Raw genomic sequence first — 17,143 nt, 5'->3', positions numbered from 1 at the left:
ACCTTCAGTTACTTAAAGTTAGAGAGGTTAGGGATTACTTAAAAGTGTTATTTTCTCAGTTGCTGCAGTAGTATGGATTGCAATCTGGTTATTCTTACAAAGATTTTCTCAGTCACGGACCGCTCGCTTGGGTGTGTTTATCCAGTCTGTAGGTACCGTGACAAAAAAATACAACAATAGCATAATAAACATCAGTGGTATACTCTAGCAGACACGATATTACCTTCGCATACCCAAGGGTGTAATCAAGAGAAACAAATATTTTTGACATTGCTAATTATCTAACCCATGTGTTTGTTATATTCATGTTAGATGATTTCAGTAATTGTGACATCTATGTTAGTTGCATTATCTGCGAATAGATTCCTTTTTATGCATCTATATTGCTCACATGGCGGTTAGACGGTGAAACTATGATAACATGAAATATCATTATTTATACTTTGATAATATTCATTATGTATATGAATATAGATTTTCTTATTTTCTCATAAGAGTTTGACCCTATTTCATCGGCCGCAGATGATGAATGAGGATGCAGAGCAGTGGCAGAGCCAGAAGTTTTTTGTTGGGTGGGCAGACTTTGGGTCTTGGAGACAATGCTATGGTCTTGACGGACGATCCATTCATTCGGACCAGTGGCAGAGACAGAAATTTTTTGCCCACCCATCATGAGAAGAAATTTTGGTTGTGCATGATAGATCTGACATGCTCTTGTAGAAGCGGCCTCCCTGGTTGAAGAAGGCGATGGCCATCAAGTTGATGGCACCATCTGGTTTCATCATTCTGAGGGCCTTCATGGCATCGGCCTGCCCGTGGCCAGGCTACAACACAGTTTCAATCCCTCTTTCTCTCTATTTAGTGAAGCAAGCATAGTGTTTTGCATGGCACCCATAACCACATTATGGTTCCAATCATCCATATCGCCATTCATGTCATTAGGACCTCACCTGCAAGTTGTTTTCATCAAATTTTACCATGTGTATGTGATCTACATTATCCATTTAGTGAAGATCGGCATCTGAATAGATAGAATCTGACTTATGTGCAGGACTTTTTGCTGATTCAAAAGTCAATAACCATTAATAAAAAACATGATTTTTTTTTGTTAAAGAACACTATCAAAATAAATTGAAAATCATGTTTATTTTTTGTTAAAGAACACTATCAAAAGATTGATTTCTATTAAGTCAATTGTGTTGAACCCATCGATATAACCAGATTGATCAAAACAACTTAGTACCAATGAGATCCCAGAGGGAGTTATGACCGCAAAGGATGATATAGGGATGAGTGGAGCCGGGTTCCCCATAAACGTAGGTTACAGGGTTTCACAAAGAACAAATGACAAAAGAAGCTGGGAAAAAAACACATAGATCTTCATTGAATATTCACAAGAGAGAACTCCAACTCCCATGAACTAATAACCCGTCTCTTTTGCGGTTTATACACAATTCAATAAGGTGAAAAAAATTAAGGGAAAAGATTAGCACTACCATCGTCAAAAGAAAACACACATGGACACATATTCTTTCTTTAACATCGTTATAAGATTTTTTTTTTCCGGTTTCTAATTCTGGGGTGGGCGACCGCCCACCCCTGGCTCCGCCAGTGATGCAGAGGGCGTGATGTGGCAGCAAAGTCGGAAACCATTCTTCTAACCATCTTGGCGATCCTAAGAACTATTTTGGGATATCTCAATTTATTTAAGGTGCTTTTAATTAGCTTGCAAAAACTTGTACTTTCAGTTCTAAACCTTATTATAATCTCAAAAATAATTTGTCATTTTGCTAGATATTTTGCCATCTCAGAAAGATTTTAGTTGTCTCTGTTGGAAGTCATGTATGAGTAATTTTATTTACTAAAAGTATTCTGCCATTTGTCCATGAGTTTCATCTTTTGTTATATCAACCTACCTTAGTTTCCAACTGAAAGTTTAAATGTGCAATTTATAGGAATCCATTTCTTTCTAGAAGAAGGATGTGTTCCTTAACTCGAGGAGTTCAGAGTTAGAGAAATCCATATCTAGTTATTGTGAACATACTGACCACAATCAAAGAATTAATACCAAAATGGAAGATCGTTCCCATTAAAGATGTGATCGATTCAGCTTTCAAAATCTTGTTTAAAGGGAAGAGGTAAATGAGTATGTTTGAATTATTATAATTATTACCATTGTTACTATTACTATGATTGAATGGTTTATTGGCATTATGTTCTTGTATGCTTGGTTATATATCATGCTTGTTTGTATTAGCCATAATTGTTGCGTTGTGGTTGTGTGATTATAATTTTCCATGTAGTGCCAGTTAAATAGTAATATAAGTTTGTATTAGCCATTCGAATGTCCAAGACTGATACATTTTTTTTTCACCGCTACATCATATAGCGGCAACCAAAAGTCATGGTTATAGGCCAATAACAGTGACTTTTTTGTTGCCACTAAGAAATGACTTTTGTTGGCCAATAGTGGCAATTTTTTTTCTATGTTAAAGGGTAAACCAATAGCAACGACTCAAAAGTCAGCCATATAGCCAATAGCAGAGACTTTTTTGTCGCCGCTATAGCCAATAGCGGCAACTTTTTGTCGCCGCTATTGGCTATATGGCTGACTTTTGGGTCGCCGCTATTGATTCACCCTTTAACCGAAACAAAAGAAAATCGTCGCTATTGGCCAGCAAAGGTCATTTTTAGCTACCACTTTAAGTCATCGTTATTAGCCTATAGAAGCGATATTTTGGGCAATAGCATTAAGAAAAAATCATCGCTATTGACCCTCATCCTTGTAGTGATTCATGAGTTGATAAAATTCATGGTACTCCATGAGTGTTCACGGGGACATGATGATGTCCTATGATATGGTTATGTAAGAGCCATAAAAATCCTATGACTAATTAAGAAAATGAGATCTCACTATGATATATTAGTTTAAATATGATATTGCACATTAAGGGTTATAATTTAAATTATGGCGTGATGGAAAACTTATATGATTATGTCAAATTAGAGTATGTAAAAATAATGTCATAGCTAAACTCAGCCATATATGAAAAATGTCATAATTTATATAATGATGAAAGACCACATGACTACGTAGAAAATAACTCATAGCATGTGTGAAAACATCATACTTAAAAAAAAAAAATCTACATGATTGATAAATAACTCATAGCATGTATGAAAACCTTATACTTGAATATGAATGATGAAAGATCTACATGACTATATGATAAATAACCCATAGCATGTGTGGGAACCTTGTACTTGAATATGAATGATGAAAAATTACATGATTATGTGAGAAATAACCATAACATGTGAGAAAATCATTATATTTAAATATTGATATAACCTAAAGAATTGTGCATAATTATTTTGTGCATGTTTTATCATGAAATGTTATATATGAGATTATGAGATAATATAGTTGTTCGCTTTGCATGGCCAAGTGAGAGATGTTGGGTCTGGATAAAGGATCCAATGTGATCATATGATCTTACATTAGAATTGAAAGTCACTGAATGTGAGTTAAAACTCCATTATAACATAATTGAATATGATTAAAATCCTCATTCAAGGTTAAGAAAACTGCTACTCAAGGGAGGACAATAAATTCTCAGTTTCTGCGCACTGCAGGAATCACCGAAAAAGAACCCCATGAAACAGGTGGTAAAAATTCATTCTCCCTCACTGCGCACACCAAAGCCCCAAAATTCTAACAATGAAGGCATCATATCAATCCACACTGGCACACGGGGCACACAGGTGTGTCAGTAGCTTTCAGATGTGAGTCAAATAAGGCAGGGTGATCATAGGTCCTCACAATATCGCAATACTGTTATTTTGTTCTTTTTCCTAATAATTTGCAACAAAATACGAAAAATATCAAAACTGAAAAAAAACACATGCATAAAGAGGGAGAGGCCCCAACTTAGTCCCTTTTCTAAGAAAATGAGCTTGTTGACTCACAGTGGGGCCCATAATGGACATAAATCTAGCTCATGTCCGGTTCACACATGGCCACAATTTGACCCAACCCAGCTGTGACCCCCAATCGACAGCATCAATTGGAGGCCAAATGGCATCTTGATCCTTACCAGGTTGAGAGGTGGACCCCAACATAAAGCATAAGCAAAGCAGGGCCAAAAGATAAGGACCCCAGTCAAATTCATATTGGATTTGGATCTAGATTGGATTTAAGATGCTGCAAGCGGTGTCGCTGGTCATGTCACAATTTTTGGTCGGATAAAAAAGCAGAGTGATTGCATGGATAACAAACGGGTTGGACACAGGGCAGATTCCATTAGATCCAAATGTGAAACCCTATTATTAGAATCAATTTCGAATCCAAATCTCCATGCAAACCCAATCTGATGTTGCATAGTTGTATCCAAAACAAAATTTTGGCAACACTGATTGTTGGAAACAAGAACTTTGCTTGTGAAAACGCAGAAAGGGATCGGCTTAGATTCGGATCCAAAAATAAATCCTATAGAGAACAGCTGTCCTATTCAAAATCCGGATCCAGAAAAAGTTCAATCCTGTAAGCCTGAATCTGATCCAAATATCAAACCAGATCTTTTCTTAAGATACCAATCTGAAAATAACACATTGTATTCGGGTTAAAAGTATAACCCCAGCCCACGCGCGGAGGCATTTCTAGGGATGGCAGTGGAACGGGGGGCAGGGGACAAGGTCTCCACCCTTTCCCCATCTCAAAATCCGAACCTTCATTCCTGCACGGGGATGGATTTTAAGCTTCACCCCTGCCTTCATCCCCGATTCAAACGGGGACGGGATGAGGCAGGGCAGAGCCCGTTTCTCTTTGATCATTAGTCATCCCTTGAAGGATTTGGAACGGAAAGGTGAGGATTGGGACGGGGACGTGGGAAAGCGTAAGTCCATCCCCACCTCCATCCCTGATCAGGGATAGACTTTAACCTTCATCCCTGCCACAATCCCCGTTTCATGCCTTTCCTCTCCCGTCCGAACGGGGCGACGCGGGGCGGAGCCCCATTGTCCCTCGGTCCACTGCCATCCTTAGTCATTTCTCCTTCCCTCGGTCCAAACTCCAAAGTCTTCTTTGATTAAAGTGGTTCGGGTCGTGTACCCACGAACAGGAAACCACGGCTTTCAAACGCCGCGCATGGTATTATGACACGGTGGGCCGTCGCATCGGAGGGCTAATCATGGCCACGGTTACATGGGGCCCACACCACCCACTAATAATTCACCAAAAGCCGTCTGAGTTTTTAGTTATTTACAGGAACGTGATAGCATTTGGGATAATAAGTTTTATTTTATTTTGGTGCAAGTGCAACTCAATTTTCCATGGAGGAATTAAAACGATATTTTTGACTATTTTTTGTATAACAACTAATTATACGCCATTTTATGACTATCTTTTTAGACAAATCAACAACCAAGGCCTTTTTATTCACTTGGTTTAACTAAATAAAGGTCAAATTCCGTAATTAAAGACAATAATTCTTTTTTTTGTATCTTTTATATTATTCACAACATTACACGTGGAATTGTACGGGCAAGGGGAAAAAAAAAAGTGGGTTTAGATTATTTATCCGTTGACTCGATTTATGAGCCTGTGGAGTGGTGTCGGTGTCATTTTGCAGCAGTTCTGAGCTAAAAGTCATTGCAGTGGACCCCACAAAAGCATTTCTCTCTTGCCGTTGGTTACAGGCTTTTGCTAGTTGTGGGGGCGGTAAAGAATGTATTTTGCTTATTCCTCCCATTCTTCCTTTCTGCGTTTGCAACTGTTTTATAAGCAAAGCCACCTTTTTCCCTAAATTAGTTTTGACACATCCTGTTTCGAAAACTGGGCCCTACTATTCATCCTTCGCAACCGCAAGTATGCTGACTGTGTTTGGGAACCTTGGATTGAGATGGGAAAAGTGGTTTTCAAGCATTGGTAAAAATATAATTTTAAAATTTTACGGTTAATGTCAATTCCATGAGTTTGAAAACTCTTTTTCATTTTTTAAGTAATTTTTTTAATACAAGAAATTGGTATTGGCTACCAAACAAGCTTCTCACCAACGGCCAAGATGGAGTCACCCTGTGTGGACGGAACTATAGGCGGCAGTGTTGTGAGAGGCGTACGCCTCAGAAGCGAGGTGCATGCTCAAGGTACTGAGGCGTTGCTGTGATGCGCAAATTGCCCCTCATCAACTTTCGGAATCCCCTTCTTCATCCCCAAGTCTTCCTCCTCCGCCCGATTCGTCGGCTGTGCTAACCCCAAGTGCCGGTGGATCCACCGCCACGTGCCAGCCAACTGCTCCTCCGCCGCTCCCTGTCCCCCGTACATCCTCCTGTCCAGCTCCGGCATCACCGGCGGCGGCCTCCTCCTCTCTGATACGTTGTCGCTGCCGGGAAAGCCCCCGGTGGCGAACTTCACCATTGGCTGCTCAGTCTTCTCCGACCATCGGACGACCGGCATAGCTGGTTTCGGATGCGGGCCCCCCTCGCTTCTGTACCAGCTGGGTGCGTGGTCCTTCTCCTACTGCCTCCCCTCCCACTGCTTCGCTTCCATACCAATTGTGGGAGGCGTACGCCTCAGAGGCGAAGCGCAGGCTCAACGCCTCGCTCCGCCTCATCGCATTTAACAATCTTGATAGGCGGCACCATCTTTGTCCATTCTTGGGTTACACCATCCCAGCTATTTCCTTACCAGTGAGTGGCCAGGACGGTCCAGCGACCGGCCATTTCCCTGCCACCCATCAACTGAGAAATGACTGGGATGGTGTTGTCCACATTGGATATATATATATATATATATATATATATATATATATATATATATATATATATATATATATATATATATATATATTTGATCATTTTTAGCTAGCCATTAATCAGAAAATGGTCGAGACGGCATCACCCAACTGTGAGGTAGGGAAAGGGGGTGAGGGCATCAGGTGTTGAGCAGGTTGTCCATTCACATAATACACAAAATTTACTTCTCTAGATGATGCGGAACAAATTCTCCAAGACTTCGCTATGAATCCACCACTCAAATATTTGATACAGACCAAGTGGTGGAAGAGTCTAAATCCAGCTTCAAAAATCCAATTCTTAGCGACTGAAAGAGCCAATTTGTTAGGAAAGTTTTAAAATTGATGATTTCTTTCCACCAAAAATGTTTTAAAAAGTTTAGTCCCATATCTAAGAGAAATCAGTTTTTCTAGTTGTTTAAATACAGACTTTGTTCTCTATTCTTTACTTTGGTAAGTCTTGTGTCCATGGGTGGCTTGCGGACGTTGTTGCGCATCATGCAGCAACGGACGCGCCGTTCGCACGCACGCGCGCGCGTGCGCAAGGGCGCTTGAGGCGCAATGTAGCGTTTTGATGGCGCACTTTGCACTTCGCAAATATCCGTTTTGAATTTTCGGTTTTGAGATATCTGGCCGTTTGAAAAGTTTTAATATCATTTATATTGAGTTTAAGGCGCTTTGTGACTGTTGGACGGTTTTGGAGGCCTTTGATTAACAGTCAAAGGTGGGTGATCGTTCAATTACCTTTTCGTCCTATTTTCAAACCGTTAGATTTATGGCCATTAATCTCATTTATCGCAAAACGTTTTGGCTTCTCTAAAAGTCTATAAATTCTTCTATTTTCGTCTTTTGAAGATCATCAGAATCTCTGACTCTCCAGTTTTCTCCTTTCTTTCTTCTCGGTTTGGCTTGCAGAGTTCATGTGTGGGAGAGGTCATCTGTTCTTGCGAAGCAGTGACTCTCTTGAGGTTTAAGTCTTGTTGTATCCTGGGAACTCAATCGTAACAAAACCCTTTTTCGCATCTTCGGAATTTCCGGAGTGGGGCGATTGAAGTTCTAAAGATAGCGATCTTAAGAACGTGCCTCTAGGCTTGAAATCTCTTTTCAGAAATCCAATTTTCATCAGGTTGGTACAACAATTTTAGAACTTCAATTATGGCCTCTGGTTCGACATCCAACTCCATCAATCTGCTTAACCGTGACCTTGAAAAACTCGATCGATTTGATGGGTCAAACTTCAAGCGGTGGCAATCAAAGGTATCTTTCTTGCTGTCTGAGCTGCATATCGACTATGTCCTCAAAAAGCCCTGTCCCACTGTCGTTGCTGGAGAAGTTGAGATAGAAGAACAGAAGAAAGAGCGAGAGAAGTGGCATACTGACAACTACAGATGCAAAGGGCATATTCTGAACACTTTATCCAATTCACTCTTTGACCTGTATTCACCATTGGAGTCGGCTGGAGAGTTGTGGAATGCTCTCGAGATCAAGTACAATGCAGAAGATGCTGGTAACAAAAGGTTTATCGTAGATCAGTATGTTAATTTTTCTATTGTTGATGATAAGCCGATACTTGCTCAAATTCATGAGATGCAAATACTGGCCTATAAGATCAAAGGAGAAGGTATGTATCTTGATGATGACTTCCAAGTTGTTGTCATCATTGGGAAGCTGCCAGATTCCTGGAAAGAATATAGGAATCACCTAAAACATAAAAATGAGAAAATCACTTTAGATGGCCTTCTTAAGGACATCCGAATTGAGGAAGAGACTCGTCTTCGTGAAAAAAAAGAATTCGAGTCCTAAAGAAGGTTATCCTAAAGTGAATTTTGTTAGTAACAAGGGTGGCAAAATCATGAAAACCCAGAAAATCAAAAAGAATTTTGTGAAAGGGAAAAAGTCAACTGATAAAAAGAAAATTAGTTGCTATGTTTGTGGCAAGTTTGGCCATTTTGCTAGAGAATGCAGAGAACGGAAGAGGACTGGTCCTAAGCCAAATGAGTCAAAAGAAAGGCTTGTTGCTGTAATCTCTGAAACCTTTATGGTGGCTGCAAATAAGGACTGGTACCTAGATACTGGAAGCACTGTTCATGTGGCAAACGACAAGAACTTGTTCAAGTCGTATGAAGTAGTGGGGGAGGGATGCAATCTCTTTATGGGAAACTCTTCCTCAACTAAAGTTCTGGGAAAAGGGAGTGTGAAAATTAAGTTCACCTCCGGGAAAGTCCTAACACTTGAAAATGTCCACTATGCTCCAGAAGTTCAAAAAAATTTAATCTCTGCAGATCTACTGTCACGAAATGGCTTTAAGATTGTTATTGAGTCTGGGATTGTAACTGTGACCAAAGGAAAAATCTTTGTAGGAAAAGGGTTTGCCACTGGTGGTATGTTCAAGATGAGCATAAATGAAGCTACTACTTCTGTTTATTTGGTTGACTCCTATTTTCTTTGGCATTCAAGATTAGGACATATAAATTCTCGTTGCATTCATAATATGAATAACTTTGGTCTTCTTCCTTGTCATGTTAGAAAAGAACATAAACATAAGTGTGAGACATGCATTCAAACTAAGTTAACTAGACTCTTGTTTCCTAGTGTAGAAAAGAATTATAAATTGCTTGAATTAGTGCATTCTGATGTGTGTACGATGGATAATGTTTTAAGTCGTGGTGGCAATAGGTACTTCATTACCTTTATAGATGATTACTCGAAATTTTGTTATGTTTATTTGATGAAACATAAATCTGAAGCATTTTCAAAATTTCTTCTTTATCTTGCTGAAGTACAAAATAGGTTTAAAACAAATATTGTACATTTAAGAACAGATAGAGGAGGTGAATACTTAGGAGAAGAATTTGATAAATTCTGTGGAGATAATGGCATTATCCATCAAACTTCAGCACCTAGAACTCCTGAACAAAATGGAGTAGCAGAAAGGAAAAATAGAACACTTGTAGAAATGATGAATGCTATGCTTCTTAATACGGGTTTGCATTACAACTTATGGGGAGAGGCTATACTTTCTGCTTGTTATATTCTTAATCGAGTTCCTTATTCCAAATCTGATAAATCACCTTATGAATTGTGTTTTGGTAAAAAACCTAATCTTAGTTATTTTCGTGTTTGGGGTTGTTTCGCATATGTTAAAATTCCATAAAATAAAAGGAAGAAGGTTGGACCTAAAGCATTTAAATGTGCATTTGTTGGGTATGCTGAACATAGTAAAGCATATAGATTTTTGGACATTGTTAATGATGTTATTGTAGAATCTAGAGATGCATCTTTCATAGAACATAAAAATGCATTTGATTCTCTTCTTGATGGCAGCCGGATTATAGTAGATGAACTTCCTGTAAATGACATGATTGAATATTCTAATGAATGTGTTGATGAACCATAAACTGAAGTTAGACTCAGTAAACGCATTAGAAAACCAACTAATTTTGGTTCTGACTTTTATATATTTCTAATTGAGAATGATCCTGTGTCTTTTCAAGAGGCTATGTCTTCTCAAGATGCTGCCTTTTGGAGAGAAGCTATTAATGATGAAATAGAATCAATTATGTCTAATAATGTTTGGAAATTAGTGGATTTACCTGTTGGTTGCAAAACTATTGGCTGCAAATGGATTTTCAAAAAGAAATTAAAAGGTGATGGTACGATCGATAAATTTAAAGCACGTTTGGTTGCAAAAGGCTTTAAACAAAAAGAAGGTATTGATTATTTTGATACTTTTGCTCCTGTAACCAGAATATCTACTATTAGAATTCTGATTGCCATGGCTGCCATATATAAGCTTTAAATCCATCAAATGGACGTGAAAACGACCTTTTTGAATGAAGAATTAGATGAAGAGATATATATGGAGCAACCTGAAGGTTTTGTAGTGCTAGGGCAAGAGCGCAAAGTTTGTAAACTTGAGAAATCCTTATATGGATTAAAGCAAGCCCCTAAGCAATGGCATGAAAAATTTGATTGTTCTCTGGTGCATAATGGTTTTAAAATAAATGATACGGACAAATGTGTCTACAGTAAAGTAGATACTAGCTCAATTATTATTATTTGTTTATATGTTGATGATATGCTTATTTTGGGTAACAATAGTGAATGCATAAATCAAACAAAAAGATTTTTATCTTCCTTGTTTTGTATGAAAGACTTGGGTGTTGCAGATGTTCTTTTAGGAATCAAAATTATAAGAAATAAAAATGGCATTGTATTATGTTAATCACATTATATTGAGAAAATTCTTACAAAGTATGGATATCTTAATAGTTCACCAGCATGCACCCCATATGATCCAAATATGAAATTGACTCCTAATGATGGTGCTAGTGTTCAACAATTAAAATATGCCAGTGTTGTAGGTAGCCTTATGTATGCAATGAACTGCACAAGGCCTGAAATTGCCTATGCAATAAGTAAAGTGTGTAGATACACTAATAATCCTGGTCGTCAACACTGGAATGCAGTGAACAAGATTCTTAGATATCTAAAGCATACTTTAGACTATGGAATTCACTATACCGAGTTTCCTGTTGTTATTGAAGGGTATAATGATGCAAGTTGGAATACTGACTTTGAAGATTCCAAATCTATGAGTGGTTGGGTTTTTACCCTTGGAGGAGAAGCAGTTGCATGGGGGTCTAAGAAACAGACCTGTATAACTCATTCTATAATGGAATCTGAGTTTATTTCTTTGGCATCTGCTTGTAGAGAAGCTGAATGGCTAAAGAATATGCCAGTGGATATTCCACTAGGTGAGAAGCCTATACTTGCTATTTCAATGTTTTGTAATAGCCAATCAGCTATATGTAAAGCAGGTAATATGAAATACAATGGGAAGTCTAGACATATTAGTCTAAGACACAGTTTTATAAGACAAATGATTGATGACAATATTATTTCATTGAAATATGTGAAGTCATGTCAAAATTTGGCAGACCCATTTACGAAAGGCCTTTCGAGAGATGTCATCAATAAAACATCGAGGGGAATGTGAATTAAGTAAATTAAGTCATCACCTAAGGATACCCAACCTAGAGCGCTGGAGATCCCACATGCATAGGTTCAATGGGAAACGAATTGGTGAATGACAGATATTGAGCATATTTATGTAAGCCCATTACTGATGTGTGCTCATGAGCTGTAACTAATATGAGGGTTGAGCTAATAGCTCTTAATGAGTTTGTAGGCCTTAAGGCTAAGGTGTGTGTTACAGTACACCTAGACAAACTCACCTATATGAGTATAGAAATGTGAGCCGTTTCTTATGAGAATTGACAATTCTCTAGAGCACTCATGAATCCAGGAAAGCACAAGGCTCTAAATGTGCCAACATGAAATCCACACAATCGAACTTTTGGAAACTTATGTATGATTGAAAACTCCGTTAACAATATAAGGAGCTAAGTTCAAGGTAAGTCCACTTAGCACCTTGGTTAATTTAGGTTTTCTTTCAAATAGTGGGGGTTCAAGTCATGCAGACACTCTCACTGATGCATAAGTTTCTATGCAAGCCAAATATATTTTAAAACTAGTGGGGGATTGTTAGGAAAGTTTTAAAATTGATGATTTCTTTCCACCAAAAGTGTTTTAAAAAGTTTAGTCCCATATCTAAGAGAAATCAGTTTTTCTAGTTGTTTAAATACATACTTTGTTCTCTATTCTTTACTTTGGTAAGCCTTGTGTCCATGGGTGGCTTGCGGACGTTGTTGCACATCGTGCAGCAACGGACGCGTCGTTCGTGCGCACGCGCGCGCGTGCGCAAGGGCGCTTGAGGCACAATGTGGCGTTTTGATGGCGCACTTTGCACTTCGCAGCGGTGCGAGGTGCATATGAGGCACAAATATCTGTTTTGAATTTTCGGTTTTGAGATATCTGGCCGTTTGAAAAGTTTTAATATCATTTATATTGAGTTTAAGGCGCTTTGTGACTGTTGGACGGTTTTGGAGGCCTTTGATTAACAGTCAAAGGTGGGTGACCGTTCAGTTACCTTTTCGTCCTATTTTCAAACCGTTAGATTTATGGCCATTAATCTCATTTATCGCAAAACGTTTTGGCCTCTCTAAAAGTCTATAAATTCTTTTATTTTCGTCTTTTGAAGATCATCAGAATCTCTGACTCTCCAATTTTCTCCTTTCTTTCTTCTCGGTTTGGCTTGCAGAGTTCATGTGTGGGAGAGGTCATCTGTTCTTGCGAAGCAGTGACTCTCTTGATGTTCAAGCCTAGTTGTATCCTGTGAACTCAGTCGTAACAAAACCCTTTTTCGCATCTTCGGAATTTCCGGAGTGGGGCGATTGAAGTTCTAAAGATAGCGATCTTAAGAACGTGCCTCTAGGCTTGAAATCTCTTTTCAGAAATCCAATTTTCATCAGGTTGGTACAACACAATTTACATCGAGTTCTAGGACCCTTCGTCACATACCACATGTAATAACCATAAATTTTTAATGTGAATAATCAAGAAAATTTTTAATACCCTTCATCAGGATGTCACCAGGCAACACCATTCCAACCATTCACCCGGTGGTGGGTGGCCAGAAAATGGCAGGTTGGTGACTTATGATTTTTTTTTTTGGTGACCGACCATTTTCCGACCAGCCACTATACCATTTTTGATCGGTGAATAGCCGACAAATGGTCGGCTATGCCTTAAAACCTGAAAAAAAAATGTCTACTTTTTGACCGTTAATAGGCTTAAAATGGCCGGACAACAATGAGGTGAAGGTGAGAAGCTTGTTTGGTATTCAATACCAATTTCTTGAATTAAAAAAAAAATCACTTAAAAATCAAATAAAGTTTTTAAACAATTCATAAAATTGACATTTTCCAAAACTGAAAACCACTTCTCCCATCTCAATGCAAGTTTCCCAACACAGCTTAAACATAAAGGGCATACAGGCAGGTCAGGTCAGGCGAGTGTTGCCTTTTTTTTGCTCACGAGGGGAACATGCACGACGCATACACGTCCTGGTCCTAGACCAGGCAGTCATGCCATCTGTACTGGTCTCGAGTCCTGACAAAACTGATACAAAAATAAACAAGAACATTTCCCTTCCACTTCCACCATCTAGCTCCTAAATGTGACCATGTTTGACCAAAGATCGAGCCTGGTAACAAAGCTCGACTCGTGTCAACCCTGCTACTAAAAACCAAAGCTCAACCCAAATCATTCGTCCAAAGTCTAAAACTCAAGAAGCTCTTTCTTCCTTGGCGTAATTTCCTTTAGTGAAAACTTGTACCAGCTTGTGCAGATGATGAAAAGAAGAAGTGAGCCAAAAGCAACGCAATCCGGTTTTGTCTTTGTCCCCAAACAGGGTCCCATTTTTGTCTCAAAAACTAGTAAACCGCCACTTTGATCCGCATGTGGGGGCTTTCTCCACGTTAACCAAACTTGAAATACGCATGTACTTGTAGGGCATGTGCTGCAGTTTTCATTCTCATCCTCATCATCACCGTCATTTATTTGTGTTCTTCCTCCCAAATATTATCCATATATAACAAACCCCTTATCATTACTGATCCCACAGAATATTATATATATATATATATAAAAAAAAAAACTTGCCCAATTGCTTTTCCTCTTTCATAGCTCCTTGATTATAGAGAGAGAGAGATATGGGGAGGTGAGAGAAAGGGAGAAAACCATGGATCACTTCTGCCTGCAAGCCATACTGTGGAACCGTGTCGCTTCTGCAGCCTACCTTCCCCCTTCCCTCATCGGCGCCAACCACACCTCCGCCCGTTTTTGCTCCCGATAAACCCTAACCCTGATTTTTGCTTCTTCTTTTTTTCGTTTACTCCTCCCTCCAATTTCCCCATCTTCTTGTGAATCCACAAACACGGGAACAGCAACAGAAACAGTTCACAGAAAGAAACCCCGAATTATTTTGTTTGTTTGAGCCTCTTTTTTTTTTTTTTTTCCATCTCTGGTTTTGTTTTGTTTTACGATGGAGCCGTTGGGAGGTTACAAGGTGACCAGCCCTGTCCGGAATGTGGCCGTCCGGATGCTCATCTTCGGCGTTGTCCTCCTGCTCATCCGGTTCGTTTATGTCGTCTCGACATCCGCTTCTTTCCATGAAGCCGTCGGCCTCTCCTGCGACTCCGGCGACTTCTGCCTCTTCACCGCCTCCCGGACGCTCAACCTTGTCGGGATCGGAGGCGACCGGCCCTCGCACTCGTCGGCCGCAGAGCAGTTGCCGGTCGACCCGGCCCTCCGGAAGCTCTGGACCAGCAAGGAGTGGAGGCGGAGGATCGATGCATATTCCACCGTCTTCCAGAACCTCACTCAGCAGGGCTTCCTTTCCCGGCTCTCTAAAACCCTGGTCGTTCCCGCCGGAAACCGGGAGGAGGCCGCCGCGCAGCAGGTTCTCGCCTTGAGGGAGATCGGCGTTGCTGACTCGATCAGCGTCGGGAAGAAGGCGCATCGCCCCCTAGTCATCTCTGGGGACCCTTTTCGGAAGCTACCTTTCAAAGACGAGGCGTTTGATTTCGTGTTCGCTGGTGAGGGTGCGGTCGATTCGGTGCCGAAGAAGGCAGAGGAGTTCGCGGCGGAGATCGGACGTACGCTCAGGCCGGGAGGGATCGCGGTAATCCATGCCCTCGCTGCCAAGGATATGTATAGTCTCAATTCTTTCCTGGATTTGTTCAATTGCTGTAGATCCTTGAAGAGTAGGAAGTCTGGTTCTTTTACGCAATTCGTTTTGAAGAAGCAACCCATTCGTGGCGATCGAGGTGGGGTCGGAAAATCTTCCCCCCACGGTGGCATTTCGAACAATAAGAGCAGCATTTGCTCTGTTCCTCCATGGAAGAAGGAACTCGTCAAAAGGGCGGAGCCTTTGATAATGGAGGAGCCATTGAAACCGTGGATCACACTCAAGAGAAACATCAAGAATGTCAGATACCTCTCATCGATGGTACAGATTGCATATAAGCGTAGATATGTATACATAGATGTAGGGGCTAGATCATACGGGTCGAGTATCGTGGGATGGTTCAAGAAGCAGTATCCCAAGCAGAATCGGACCTTTGAGATTTTGGCGATCGAGGCGGACCATACATTCCACGAAGAGTACGGGAAGAAGAAGGGGGTGCAGCTACTGCCATATGCTGCATGGGTGCGCAATGAGACGCTGCTGTTTGAGATCAATGGTGGTGGTGATGAAGATGGGGAGAAGGGGAGGGGAATGGGTAGGATTCGGTCCCGTGGGGAGGGGACGAAAGAGGAGGAATCGAAGGAAATAATGAAGGTTCAGGGGTTCGATTTTGCAGAATGGGTGATTGGGGCTGTGAGCAAAAGGGATTTCGTTGTGATGAAGATGGACGTGGAAGGGACGGAATTTGATCTCATCCCGAGGTTGATCGAGACAGGGGCGATTTGCTTGATCGACGAGGTTTTTCTTGAATGCCATTATAATCGGTGGCAGAAGAGCAGCCCTGAGAGGACTAAGAAGTATCAGAAGACATACAATGAGTGTTTAGATCTATTGACTTCTTTAACAGACAATGGTGTTTTGGTTCATCAGTGGTGGTGAAGGCCTGGGTGCAAAAGATTCTATCCATGCACGATCCTTTCAATGGTGAGTAGGTGTTTCTCTGCTGTTGTCAGAAGTTGTTTGTCAATGGTATATTCCTTTCTTTCTTTTTCATATTATCATTAGATTTTCTTTTTTGTGGTATAGATAAATGTATTGATGTTAAACTTAGCTTTTACATTCAATTGAAAGATTGCTGCTTCATTGTCACCGATATTTGTATATTGATATTTTCACCAGTGTGACAAAAATTGAAGAAAATCATGCCTGTTGAATTTGATTCCAAACAATTCACATCTCACACCTTTTGAAGTTGGTGAACGTGGGCAAGCTGTGAGACATGCATCGTCTAGTGCTATTTCGAGAGAAATATTGATTCTTTCTGTCGTTGTCATGGTTGAAAATGTTTCCTGTCTTGCATAGCAAAATATCGGGAGATAGGAATCCAAGGGATGTCTTCTTTACAAGTTAAGGGGACGATGTTGCTAGGTGTGTTTTCAAAAGCCTTTTGTATCAGTTGCGTATTGCGAAAGCAACACCTGTTCTTTTTAGTTCCTTGGCAGTGAATTGCTTACTCTGTCTTTTCTCGTACAGAATGTATGCGCTCTGTTTGGAACAATTCATTTTAAGTGCATCTAAGTTGGCTTCCAAATTCCTGTGATTTAGCAGGTTCTTGGATACTCTGTCCATGAATAGACTCTCAGGTTTGAAATTCCCATATTACCGGGTCTTGTAGTCTTTCCTAATTCATAAATTTTACATGTTAGATAAATCTTTCGTTTCCCATTGATAATATCATCTCATCCATATGTGGAAACAA

At 40.1% G+C, this 17,143-nt stretch overlaps 1 protein-coding gene across 1 annotated transcript; it reads left to right on the top strand.

The window, feature by feature from the left end:
* The first annotated feature begins 14,385 nt into the window (after positions 1-14,385).
* On the top strand, positions 14,386-16,533 carry LOC149821112 (uncharacterized). The gene has a single exon (XM_089982487.1). It carries the CDS (start codon positions 14,740-14,742, stop codon positions 16,321-16,323), a length of 1,584 nt encoding a protein of 527 aa, XP_089838613.1. The 5' UTR covers positions 14,386-14,739; the 3' UTR covers positions 16,324-16,533.
* The last annotated feature ends 610 nt before the right edge of the window (positions 16,534-17,143 follow it).

Source organism: Nuphar pumila, chromosome 12, assembly GCF_984573655.1.
Source record: "Nuphar pumila chromosome 12, dmNupPumi1.hap1.1, whole genome shotgun sequence".
In the NCBI taxonomy this organism is placed as follows: Eukaryota; Viridiplantae; Streptophyta; class Magnoliopsida; order Nymphaeales; family Nymphaeaceae; genus Nuphar; species Nuphar pumila.
Note: the sequence above shows the minus strand (reverse complement) of the source record. Positions and strands in the feature narration are given on the sequence as shown.